This window comes from Salmo salar, chromosome 16 (genome assembly GCF_965601325.2).
Source record: "Salmo salar chromosome 16, fSalSal1, whole genome shotgun sequence".
In the NCBI taxonomy this organism is placed as follows: Eukaryota; Metazoa; Chordata; class Actinopteri; order Salmoniformes; family Salmonidae; genus Salmo; species Salmo salar.
Window position 1 is genome coordinate 3672378 of NC_138306.1, and position 12338 is coordinate 3684715.

General features: G+C 45.3%; 1 protein-coding gene across 3 annotated transcripts in view; it reads left to right on the forward strand.

Annotated features, from left to right (window-relative positions):
* LOC106573033 (zinc finger protein 862) overlaps nucleotides 1-12051 on the forward strand; it is a 35195-nt gene extending 23144 nt beyond the window's left edge. For 2 of the 3 annotated variants that reach the window (XM_014147649.3, XM_082962456.1), the window contains 2 exons: nucleotides 8291-8854; nucleotides 9437-12051. In XM_014147649.3, the coding sequence (XP_014003124.2) occupies nucleotides 8291-8854; nucleotides 9437-11598 (2726 nt within the window). In that variant the 3' untranslated portion in view covers nucleotides 11599-12051. The remainder of the gene's footprint in view (nucleotides 1-8290; nucleotides 8855-9436) is intronic. The other variant, XM_014147654.3, reaches the window with a different exon arrangement.
* Nucleotides 12052-12338: the final 287 nt, after the last annotated feature.

The window sequence follows — 12338 nt, forward strand, 5'->3', positions numbered from 1 at the left end:
ATTGGGTAGCTTCAGCACATTTGTGGTTGTCTGAGTGACGGAAATTATTTAAATGAAGAGGACTATCTAATTTGAAAGATGAGACATTGAGGATTATAATAAATACCGGTTTGATGTCATACAAGCAAGCCAAACATCCCAGAATCCAAATGTGCACTAAACATTTCCATTTCATAAAACTCATGTCAAAGTATTCAGACCCCTTGACTTTACACATTTTGTTAGTTTACAGCCTTATTCTAAAATTGATTAAATAGTTTTTTCCCCCCCTCAATCTACACACAATACCCCATCATAACGAAGGAAAAACAGCTTTTTAGAAATTTTACCAAATGTATTAAAAATAAAAAACTGAAATAAAATGTACGTAAGTATTCAGACCCTTAACTTTGAAGCACTCTTGGCAGTGATTACAGCCTTGACTTCAAGCTACAAGCTTGGCACACCTGTATTTGGGGAGTTTCTCCCATTCTTCTCTGCAGATCCTCTTAAGCTCTGTCAGGTTGGATGGGGAGAATTGCTGCACAGCTATTTTCAGGTCTCTCCAGAGATGTTCAGTCAGGCTCAAGTCCGGGTTCTGGCTGGGCCAAGGACATTCAGAGACTTGTCCCGAAGCCACTCCTGCGTTGTCTTGGCTATGTGCTTAGGGTCATTGTCCTGTTAGAAGGTGAACCTTCGCCCCAGTCTGAGGTCCTGAGCGCTCTGTAGCAGGTTTTTATCAAGGATCTCTCTGTACTTTGCCTCGATCCTAACTAGTCTTCCAGTCCCTGCCGCTGAAAAACATCCCCACAGCACGATGCTGCCACCACCATGCTTCACCGCAGGGATGGTGCCAGGATTCTTCCAGACGTGACGCTTGGCATTCAGGCCAAAGAGTTCAGTCTTGGTTTCATCACACCAGTTTCTCATGGTCTTCGAGTCATTGGGTGCCTTTTTGCCAACTCCAAGTGAGCTGTCATGTGTCTTTTACTGTGGGGCTTCCGTCTGGCTACTCTACCATAAAGGCCTTATTGGTAGAGCGCTGCAGAGATGGTTGTCCTTCTGGAAGGTTCTCCCATCTCCACAGAGCAACTCTAGAACTCTGTCAGAGTGACCATCAGGTTGTTGGTCACCTCCCTAACCAATGCCCTTCTCCCACCCCATTGCTCAGTTTGGCCCGGGAGGCCAGCTCTAGGAAGAGTCTCTTGGTAGTTCCAAACTTTTTCCATTTAAGAATGGCGGTCACTGTGTTCTTGGGGACCTTCAATTCTGCAGCCCTTTTTTGGTACCCTTCCCTAGATCTGTGCCTCGACACAATCCTGTCTCGGAGCTCTACGGAGAATTCCTTCGACCTCATGGCTTGGTTTTTGCTCTGACATGCACTGTCAACTGTGGGACATGATTTGGAAAGGCACACACCTGTCCATATAATGTCCAATCAATTGAATTTACCACAGATGGACTCCAAGTTGTAGAAACATCTCAAGGATGGTCAATGGAAATAGGATGCACATGAGCTCAATTTCGTGTCTCATAGACAAGGGTCTGAATATTTATGTAAATAAGGTATCTTTGAATTTCTAAACCTGTTTTCACTTTGTCATTATGTGGTATTGTGTGTAGATTGCTGAGGATCATATAATTTTTTTGGGAATAAGGCTGTAACAAAGTGTGGAAAAAGTCAAGGGGTCTGAATACTTTCCGAAGGCACAGTACAGTGTCATTGTTTATGATCACTATGTTTGGTGTACAGTTACAAGATGACGTGGCGACACCCTGAGTTGTCCTGAACGGAATGAGCCTATGTTTGTCTATTGTGAAGAAAATTGGCTGCAGAACATGCACCTGAATTGCGGTGTATTTTCTTGTGAAAAGGAGTTGGAACCTACATTTTTTTCCAATTGTTTCGTTCTAAACAGAACCATACATGTTTTGTTCCATTCCAATGTTCCAACCAGCAAAATAAAGTTCTGAACCGGTTTGAACCCGAAAAAAGTACTAGTTTATATCGTTCCATTCTATTCCTTTTTAAACCTCAAACCATTTTTCTTCTTCTTACTTCACCAATCAGTGTGGATAGAGCACCTTGCTCTAGGAGCGGGTAAGCGATTTAGTCTGTACAGGAAAGTTGTTAAGAGCAAATTGTATTTTACCGTAACAGCATGGTTTAATCATAATGAAAGACGAACACACACTGTGCTGCCAGTCATAGTATAGGGCGCACGAGATGCAACTGACATTTTGCAGGTGAGGAGAGCGCGAGAGAGGATGGAGGAAGCAAGCCTTGAAGCGCTGGACATTTTATGACAGGCATTATCTGAATTAGGCCCACAGAATTATACCTACGGAGGAGTGGCTTCTATGGAGGCACTTTAAATGTCTTTGAACTTCCGAGCTGGTTTAACGTTGTGTAACGGCTTTGACTTGAGGTTGTTTGTAGGGTTGCCAGGTAGGTTGTGCCTACCAGAGAAAATATTGATTTCTCCTTTTTGTTTGGAAGGGAATGAGTCCCGTCTGGTCCTTCAAGTCTACACCAATACAAAAGACTCATGTAACAGTCAGTATGGAAATACTCTTTTCATAAACCCTTAAAACATTACAAATGACTTCAAAACCACTGTTCTTTAGCGTTGGTTGTATTACCAAAATAAATGATCACACACATATAACAAACAATGAGCTCTGGTTCCTCAAGAAAAGTCCTGTACCTCAGGCCTAAAAAGTGTCCAGCCCAGTAAATGAGTACAGTGAACTCAAGTGACCTTAGTCACGCCATGTTTGTCCGTTCGTAAAGTGATGGGTAAACACGGTCTCATTAATACAATCAGATAGCAATCAACTCTTTTACAACACAACTATGATGTGTCACATCTCTGTAGTCTTCACTAGAACTGAACACATAAGTCATCATGGTTATACATCACACCAAAACCAATGAAATACCGTATGCAAAAAGTTGTGGTCAGTCAGACAATCCAATCTGCACACAGATCTCCAGTGGTGAAAGACCACGAAGAAACAGCTGCGACCAACGTAGATCAGTAGTCTAACAATAAACACAGGTAGATCCAATACTGGTTGATCCTGCGACACGGCTACAGTGCACACTTTTTACTACAAACAAAACAAACAGGGTCTCAACGAGCTTCCAAGCTGAGGGTAGAACACTTCCTCTCTTGCCCCACTGTCACAACCCACTTTTGCGCAGCTGATGCTAGCTATTTAATTGGGAATTAAAGGGGAAGCGCCCTATTGGAAGGCACATCTTGGTCTGGGAAACTGAGAAAAGTCTCCTCATCACTTTCCTCTACAAAAATATTCAGGACTTTGCGGCGGTTACACTCCTCAGCTGAGGGGCAACAGGCCTTAAGGCGTGAGACTCCTGGGTTTGGGAATATCCAGGACCTTGCGGCACTCAATCTCCTCTAATTCCTCAGCTGAGGGGTAACAGGCCTTAAGGCATGAGACATGTACAACGCACATATCTTCACCTGTGTCCTCTTTCACTACTCTGTAGTTCAGAGGGCCCATCTGCTCCATAATCCTATATGGTCCTTGCCATTTAGGAGCGAGCTTGGCCGAGAAGAATTGTTCAGCTTTTGAGAATGGATGAGAGCGAAGCCACACCGGATCACTAACCCGGAACTGCATGTCTCGTCTCTTCTTATCATAATTTCTCTTCTGCTTGAGACGGGCCTTGATCATGTTCTTTGAGACAAGAGCTCTCAAGTTGTGGAGATGGACTACTTGGTCATAGCATGCATGTCTGGAGTAACCTGCTGGGGCTGTAGCACCATATTCAAGGGTCCTCGGAGGGGACAACACAGGTTTAGCTCTGCAGGGGTGACTCCAGTGGACTCTTGCACAGCAGAATTCAGGGCAAACCGAAACTCAAAGGTGCTTGCCTCAGTCTTTGTGCTGGGTCCCTAAATAGGAAGCAACCATTGTCTTCAAGGTTCGATTAATCCTCTCGTTGAGGTTGGTCTGTGGGTGACAGGCCATGGTCAACTTCTCTGGTTCCGTCTTTGGCAGGTCTCCTCAAGGAGATCAGAGACGAATTGGGAACCTCGGTCAGACAGGATGCAATCAGGCACTCCCCAGCGAGTCAGGATCTCTTTTGTGAGGATGTTAGAGACGGTCCTCACTGTGGCCAGACGAAGGGCAAAGAGCTCCACGCACTTGGAATAGTAATCAACAAAAACAAGCATGTACATATTCTGATTGGAGCTTCTCGGAAATGGACCCATCAAATCCACTCCTAACATTTCTAAAGGTTGGGTAACCACAGTTTGCTGCAACTTGCCAGCAGGCTTTCTGCCTTCTGGTTTGTACATTTGACAAACCTTACAGTTTCGGATGTGTGCCTTCACATCCATGCTCAGATGTGACCAGTAAAGTAACGCTTGCAACCGCTTGTAGGTTTTGAACCTGCCCAGATGACCAGCTAATAGGTCTTCATGAAAATGTTGCAGCAGTTGAAGGGGTAGAGGTTTAGGTATGTACATTTGGTAGAATGTTCTGTGAGGTAGCTGTACAACTCGGTAGACTTTGTCTTCAATGATGGTCAGCTTTGTGGTAGGACTGACCATCTTTTCTCCATCTTCCAGGATAGTCTGGTACAAAGCCTGTACTTCTGGATCATCCTGTTGGGCCTTCCATATGGCCTCATCAGAGACGGGAAAGCACATGTTAGATGAGGGCCACTGTTACCACCAGCAGGAGCTCTGGATAAGGCATCTGGAACAATGTTGTACTTTCCTTTCCTGTATTCTACTGCAAAGAAGAACTCTTGCAACCGTAGAGCCTATCTGATGAGTCTGGTGCTTGGTTTATTGGTCTTGAACACCCACACAAGGGAGGAATGGTCAGTGACTACAGTTAAGTATCTTCCTTCCAGGTAGTACCTCCACTTTTCCAAAGTCCAGACAACCGCAAGGCACTCTTGCTCGGTTGTGGAGTAGTTCCGTTCTGCTCCATTCAATGTCCGACTGGCGAACGCTAGCACTTCTTCAGTGCCAAGTCCAGTCGGTTGGACTAGGACAGCACCAAGTCCAACATCACTTGCATCAGTATAAACAACAAAATGGCAGTCAAAGTTGGGATGACCCAAAATGGGAGTTGTGACAAGGTGTTGTTTCAGGGTTTCAAAGGAGGTCTGGCACTCTGCCGTCCATCGGGATTTTGCTCCTTTTCGCTTCAATGCATTGTGGTTCTGCCTGGGAGAAGTTTGACACAAACCGATGGTGCCATCCCAAGGAACCATTGAAGGGCCTTGAGGGTGGTTGGCACAGGGAAGTCTTGTACAGCCTTGGTCTTTTCAGGATCCACATGGATGCCGTCAGAAGACATAATATGGCCAAGGAACTTCAGGGAGGTTTAGCAGAAGTTACTCTTCTTTATGCTTCTCTTAGCTTGTCCAACACTGCTTGAAGAGCTTGAAAGTGTTGTTCTCTGGACTGGGAGTAGATAATTATGTTGTCCAGTTAGACAAAATAGATCTTCCTTTTGAGTTCACCTAACGCAATCTCCATCAGTCTTTGGAAAGTGGCAGGCGCATTTTTTAATCCAAAAGGCATCACTTTAAAGGAAAAAACAGGCCCTCAGCACAGACAAAAGCCTGGTCCATCTCAACCTGCCAATTGCCACTATTGAGGTCAAGGGTTGTGAACACAACAGCGCCAGACAATGACTCGAGGATCTCTTGTATGGTGGGAAGAGGTTAGACATCAGTCTGGGAGACATTGTTGGTCTTCCTATAGTCCACACAAAATCTCAGACCACCAGTCTTTTTTGGGATGAGGACAACAGGAGCAGCCCAGGGAGAGGAGGAATGTTCAATTATATCTTGTGTCAACATATCATTAATGAGTCCCTTTGGATGATTAGCTTCGCTGGGGACAATCAATATGGCTTCTGCTTGATCTGCATTTCCTGTGTAAATGTTAGCTAGCTAACAAGCTTGTGTGTGCAAAACAGCACTAGAATTAAAAACACATCTTAACTTTTTGTAGTTAATCATTCCAATGTGAAACGTGATAACTATTGCATGCTTAACTAGCACTGAAAAATGTAATACATTTTTCTCCAATTAAACATCTCTCCCTAATTTCTGAACCACACTTGTAACGTTGTCAGTAGGCTTCAGTAACGTATGCTTCAGAGGGGAGGGGCAGATAGCCTACACGTGCACCCACTGGCAAAGATTTCCAGCTGGCAGGCAGACACTGGAATACGTTTCTGAGTGACAGTGAGGGCTTTGCATAGGCACTGTGTTGAGATTTTTGTGGGACTGGGGAAAAAATGCCCGGAACGTAAAATAACATTATTAACCGGTTCCCATGCTTTTAAAATGACAGTTCTCTCCCGGAACAGTATAGATCACTTTCGGTTCGGGTTCTGTTCCTTAAATAATTGTTATTTTCTGGTTTTCTGTTCAGTTAGGGAACCGGTTCCAACCTTTGCTTGTGAACGCCTAACACTGTAAGATCACATTTTATAACTTAGCTAATCATGTTGGCAATACAACAAGCATTCAAATGACAAGCTTTCAAACGCAACATGCAACAATTTCAAAGATTTTACTGAGTTACAGTTCATATATGGAATTAAATTCATTAGGGGCTAATCTACAGATTTCACATGACTGGGAATACAGACATGCAACTGTAGGTCACAGATACCTTGGGGAAAAAAGGTAGGGGTGTGGACCAGAAAACCAGTCAGTGTCTTGTGACCACCATTTGCCTCATGCAGCGCGACACATCTCCTTCACATAGAGTTGATCAGGCTGTTGTTTGTGGCCTGTGGAATGTTGTCCCACTCCACTTCAATGGCTGTGCGAAGTTTCTGGATATTGGTGGTAACTGGAACACGCTGTCGTACACGTCGATCCAGAGCATCCCAAACATGCTCAATGGGTGACATGTCTGGGGAGTATGCAAACAATGGAAGAAGTAGGTAATTTTCAGATTCCAGGAATATCATGCTAAAACTTGAGGTGATGGCGGTGGATGAATGGCAAGACAATGGGCCTCAGGATCTCATCACTCTATCTTTGTGCATTCAAATTGCCATCGATAAAATGCAATTGTGTTTGTTGTCCGTAGCTTATGCCTGCCCATAGCATATCCCCACCGCCACCATGGGGCACTCTGTTCACAACATTGACATCAGCAAACTGCTCACCCACACGACGCCATAGCAAGAGCACTGGTGGACATTTCTGCAGTCAGTATGCCAATTGCAAGCTCCCTCAACTTGAGACATCAGTGTCATTGTGTTGTATGACAAAACTACACATTTTAGAGTGGCCTTGTATTGTCCCCAGCACAAGGTGCACCTGTGTAATGATCATGCTGTTGAATCAGCTACCTGTCAATTGGATGTATTATCTTGGCAAAGGAGAAATGCTCACTAAAAGGGATGTAAACAAATTTGTGCAAACCTTTTTAGAGAAATAAGCTTGTTGTGCGTATAAAACATTTTTGGGATCTTTTATTTCAGCTCATGAAACATGGGAGCAACACTTTACATGTTGTGTTTATATTTTTGTTCAGTGTAGTTGAAGACTTATTTGAGTCATGAAAGTGCATTGAAATTACTTAGGAACTGTGCACACTTTAGAGAGGTGTGTGGCCACTTGGAGACACCAGTTAGTCCTCTCACTTAAACCCTTGTAATGGTTTTGTCTTATGTTGCACCTACCCCACATTTTCTTGAATATTCTTATCATGTTACTGAATGTATCCAGAATATTTTCAGATTTTGTTAAACAAATACAGCGAAAAGTACAGTAAATGTACAATGCACATAAAATCAACAGTGTAATATTTGGATTCAGTATTGTGTCAGGTGAACTGTTGTGTCCTCAACTTTGGTCTTATAATTTCCCCATAATCTCCAAGCTGTTCCCTTTCGATTGTTACCATGCTTATACATCTTCTGTAACAAACATTTCAATTTAGCCGTATCCATATAGACCAATTCTCACGAGTGTAAAAGGTTAATGACAGTGGTCAACACTTATGTTCAAATGAGTTAGGCGGTTTTTATTTATTTAACTTTTATTTAACTAGGCAAGTCAGTTAAGAACAACTTCTTATTTACAATGACGGCCTACACCGGCCAAACCAGGACGACGCTGGGCCAATTGTGCGCCGCCCTATGGGATTCCCAATCACGGCCAGTTGTGATACAACCTTTTGCTGTATGTTATATCACATCCATTGTCGTATTACTAGTATATAGCTTTACTTTACACAGGCGTACATTTACACTTCCACACAGCTAACTCTACACTGTTGTATTGCAGGCCTGTTTAAATCCAAGGCCCAGGAGGAGACCAAAGGACCCATGCTCAGGTCAGCTCTGCATGGGAGGCGGAGCTTCAGCAAGCACACTAGTGAGGAGGGGGACGGTCAACCACAAACCAAGAAAAAGAAGATCGACCTGATCTTCAAAGATGTCCTGGAAGCTTCTCTGGAGGCCTCCAAGAGCCAGGAAACTCCTCTGAATAGCACCTTCTCCCTGAGGCGGGCCAGAGCTCAGCATGTCAGCCACCACTACAGCCACCCCACACTCACCTCCCAGAGTGGGGAGTCTTATTTGGCCCAGGAGGAATGCAAAGTGCCAGGTCTGAGTCTCCACCCATCAGAGCACTTAGATGGGGGTTTTGATGTTCGTTGTCTGAAGATGGAGGATTCAGAAGACGACCCTGGTCAGACTCATGAGGGGCCTTCCACCTCGTTTTGCCCCAACTGTGTGAAGCTTAAGAGGAGGATTCGGGAGCTGGAGGCAGAGGTGTTTCGTCTGAGGGGAGGGGAGCAGGTGGAGGTACCCCTCCACCCTGAGCTCGCACCTATAGATGAGCTCCAAGGTAGGTCATCTAGAGAAACGGAGCATTGTGGCAAGGGTTATTCGGTGAGATTGTTCCTCTGCTTTGTTGCACATTTCAGATGTTACATTTTCTGTTCTTTCTATATTCACCTTCAATTAAAATGTGGATGCCCCATATCACAATCCACATCATTATCAGTAGAAAAGCATTTTTCATTATTTTGGTTAGGCTAACTGAAACAAGAAGTTGAGCTAAACACCGTTTGTGAGTTAACATTAAATTATGTGAAACAAACTGTGTGAAATAATTGTCACAGTGATTTCCTGCTTTAGATTTTGCATTAGTGAATTTTTGTGTGTGTGTGTGTATATTCTAGGGGATTCAAAATAGATACACATGCTTGCACATGTATTTTATAGATGTAAAACAAATTATTTAAATGATTTATTTCTGCCTGGATTTTGGAAATCTCCGATATTCTGTGGATTTGGTAGGATACTAGTCTGATCAAATTCCAGTAATAGGAAGAAAATCTTCAATTGTTTCTCAGGTGTTGCATACAGTATTGCATTGCTGAGGTTGTTTTTTTATTATATTTATGTTATATCCATTTATTTTCAGCAGTTGAGGCTATAACCCCTATTCCCGTGCTGCTGGATGAGGATGATCCGGATGTGGAGTCTGCAGATGAGTCCATCACTGCTGACCTCATGGTGGCTGCTGACGACTCCTCCAAGCTGTTTGCTGTAACTGGACGGCGCATACGCCGCTTCAAGCAGGAATGGCTCAAGAAGTTCTGGTTCCTACGCTACTCGCCAACGCTCAATGAGATGTGGTGTCATGTCTGTCGCCAGTACACCGTCCAGTCCTCACGCACCTCCGCCTTCATCATCGGCTCCAAGCAGTTCAAGATCCACACCATCAAGCTGCACAGCCAAAGCAACCTACATAAGAAGTGCCTTCAGCTATACAAGCTCCGCATGCACCCAGAGAAGACCGAGGAGATGTGTCATAACATGCTGCTGCTGTTCAATGCTGCTTACCATCTGGCCCTGGAAGGCCGGCCCTTCTCAGACCTGCAAGCTCTGGCCGAGTTGCTTAAGAAATGCGAGCTCAAGGTAGTCGACCAGTATATGAACGAAAGCGATTGCCAGACGCTCATCCACCATATTGCCAGGGCACTTAAGGAAGACCTGGCAGAGAGGATACGCCTGTCACCCTTCCTCAGTGTCATCATGGACGGGCAGAGCGAAGGCTTGCTGTCAGACACCGTTGCCGTCTATGTGCAGTTCACCACCAGCGAGGGACCCCCTGCCACAGAGTTCCTCTCCCTGCAGAGGCTGAGCGTTGGCAGTGTGGATGGCTACCTCCAGGCCATTGATCGGGCCTTTGCTGTGCTTGGTCTGAGGCTTCAGGACATGCTGGTGGCTGGTCTGGGGGTCGATGGCTCCAACATCTCCTCCAGTTTGAGAGCAAATATGTACATTGATTTACGGAAGATGCTCCCCTGGATCCTCTGCTTGCCGGTCATGATCCATCGTCCTCACCTGGAGGTGCTGGATGCCATCAGTGGGAAGGAGCTGTCCTGTCTGGAGGACCTGGAGAACAACCTGAAGCAGCTGCTGAGCTTCTACCGGTACTCGCCTCACATGATGGCCGAGCTCAGGACTACCGCCCCCACACTGTCTGAGGAGACACAGTTCCTGGGAGACATACGAGCCGTCCGCTGGATTATAGGGGAGCCAAATGTCCTGAACGCCCTTCTCAAAGATTACCTGGAGGTGGTGGCGCACCTCAAGGATATTAGCAGCCAAACGCAGAGGGCAGATGCAGCAGCCATTGCCTTGACCCTACTTCAGTTCCTCATGGATTACCAGTCTGTCAAGCTAATATACTTTCTCTTGGATGTCATCGCTGTCCTTTCACGCCTTGCTTTCATCTTCCAGGGGGACTACCTGCTGGTATCTCAGGTAGATGCCAAGATCGAAGAGGCCATCCATGATATCGGTCAGCTGGTGGACTGCCCTGGGGAGTACCTGCAGGAGTTTGAGGATAATTTCCGCGAAAGTTTTAATGGCGTAGACCTGAAGAACTTACGGGTCGCAGAGTCCAAGTTCCAATCCATCCGCGAAAAGATCTGCCAGAAGAGCCAGGGCATCTTGTCCCAGCGACTCGACATGCACAGCCGCACAGTGGTCAAGGCGTGCCGGGTGCTTGACCTCACCACCTGGCCACGCAACAGGGATGACCTGCAAGCCTTTGGGGAGGAAGAGATCCTGCTTATCTTTGACCACCTTGAAGCGATTCCCTCTGCTGTCCGGGAGGCATTGCAGGACAGAATTGACGCTCGGGGCAGCCTGCTGGTGGAGTGGAGGGACCTCAAAGCTGACTATTGCGGCATGAACGGCTTCAAGGAGGTGGTCAGTCAAATCTCTAGGTACAAGCAGCGCTTCCCTCTGCTTAACCGCATCCTCCAAGTCGTCAGGGTCCTGCCCACTTCCACCGTCTGCTGTGACAAGGGCCGGGGGTCCCTGCAGAAAGTGCGTAAGAACAACTGCTCAAGGCTGACGCTGGACCAGATGAATGACCTACTGACCCTTGCGGTTAATGGGCCACCCATGGCCAACTTCGATGGCAAGCGACCATTGGACAGCTGGTTTGAGGAGAAGTCTGGAAACAGTTATTCACTCTCAGCTGAAATGCTGAGTAGAATGTTGGCTAATGAACAAAAGTCTGTTTTGCACAGCATGGATGTGAACACAGAGTTCTACCCTGATATTTGACTGATAAGGGCCAGGGCTTTACTCCACTTTATTCCAAAAGCTAGGGATGTAGCGATTCACCGATATGCATTGGTCCCCGATTTAAATGTTTAAGATACAATGGCATCGGTTTTCGGACCCCAAACCGATCCAAATGTAGGTCAGAAAATCGATTCATAGGTTACGAATTGCCAAGTTCACATTTTGTTTTGCACATATTCTTTCTACCTAATCTTTTGTCACAACTGATGCGTCCTCTCCTTCAGGGTCGAACAGCATGTAACTGTTGACAGTCATTGATCTACAAGTGATTTTGCATGCTGAAACAACCCAAGGCAATATCAGTAGCCTAGTCAAACTGTGCACTGTGCCGAGTGACAACCTATGTAATTTGCTAGGTTATTGTTATCTATGCGCTTTTGAAAATGTTGTTTTCCCCGAAATAAAAGTAAGCTACTGGAGACACAACTCTCATCTGGCTATAGGCTACCTGTTGAATGGAGATTACAATAAATGTTATTTTGTTTGGTCGGGTTAACCCTCAGCAATCATTTTGGTAGTTTGGCTTTAAACTATCAGTGTATATGGTCATTTTTAGATATACAAGGTCAAGATTAAAATGTCATAACTAGGACAGCAATCACTTTTGCGAGGCGCACTGCATGGCCGAAACGAGAGGACAAAAGATTACTTCTTAACTTCCAAACGTTCAATTTTGAGATGGGGGGGGGGGGGTTGAAATCCAAAGTTGTGCTATTTAT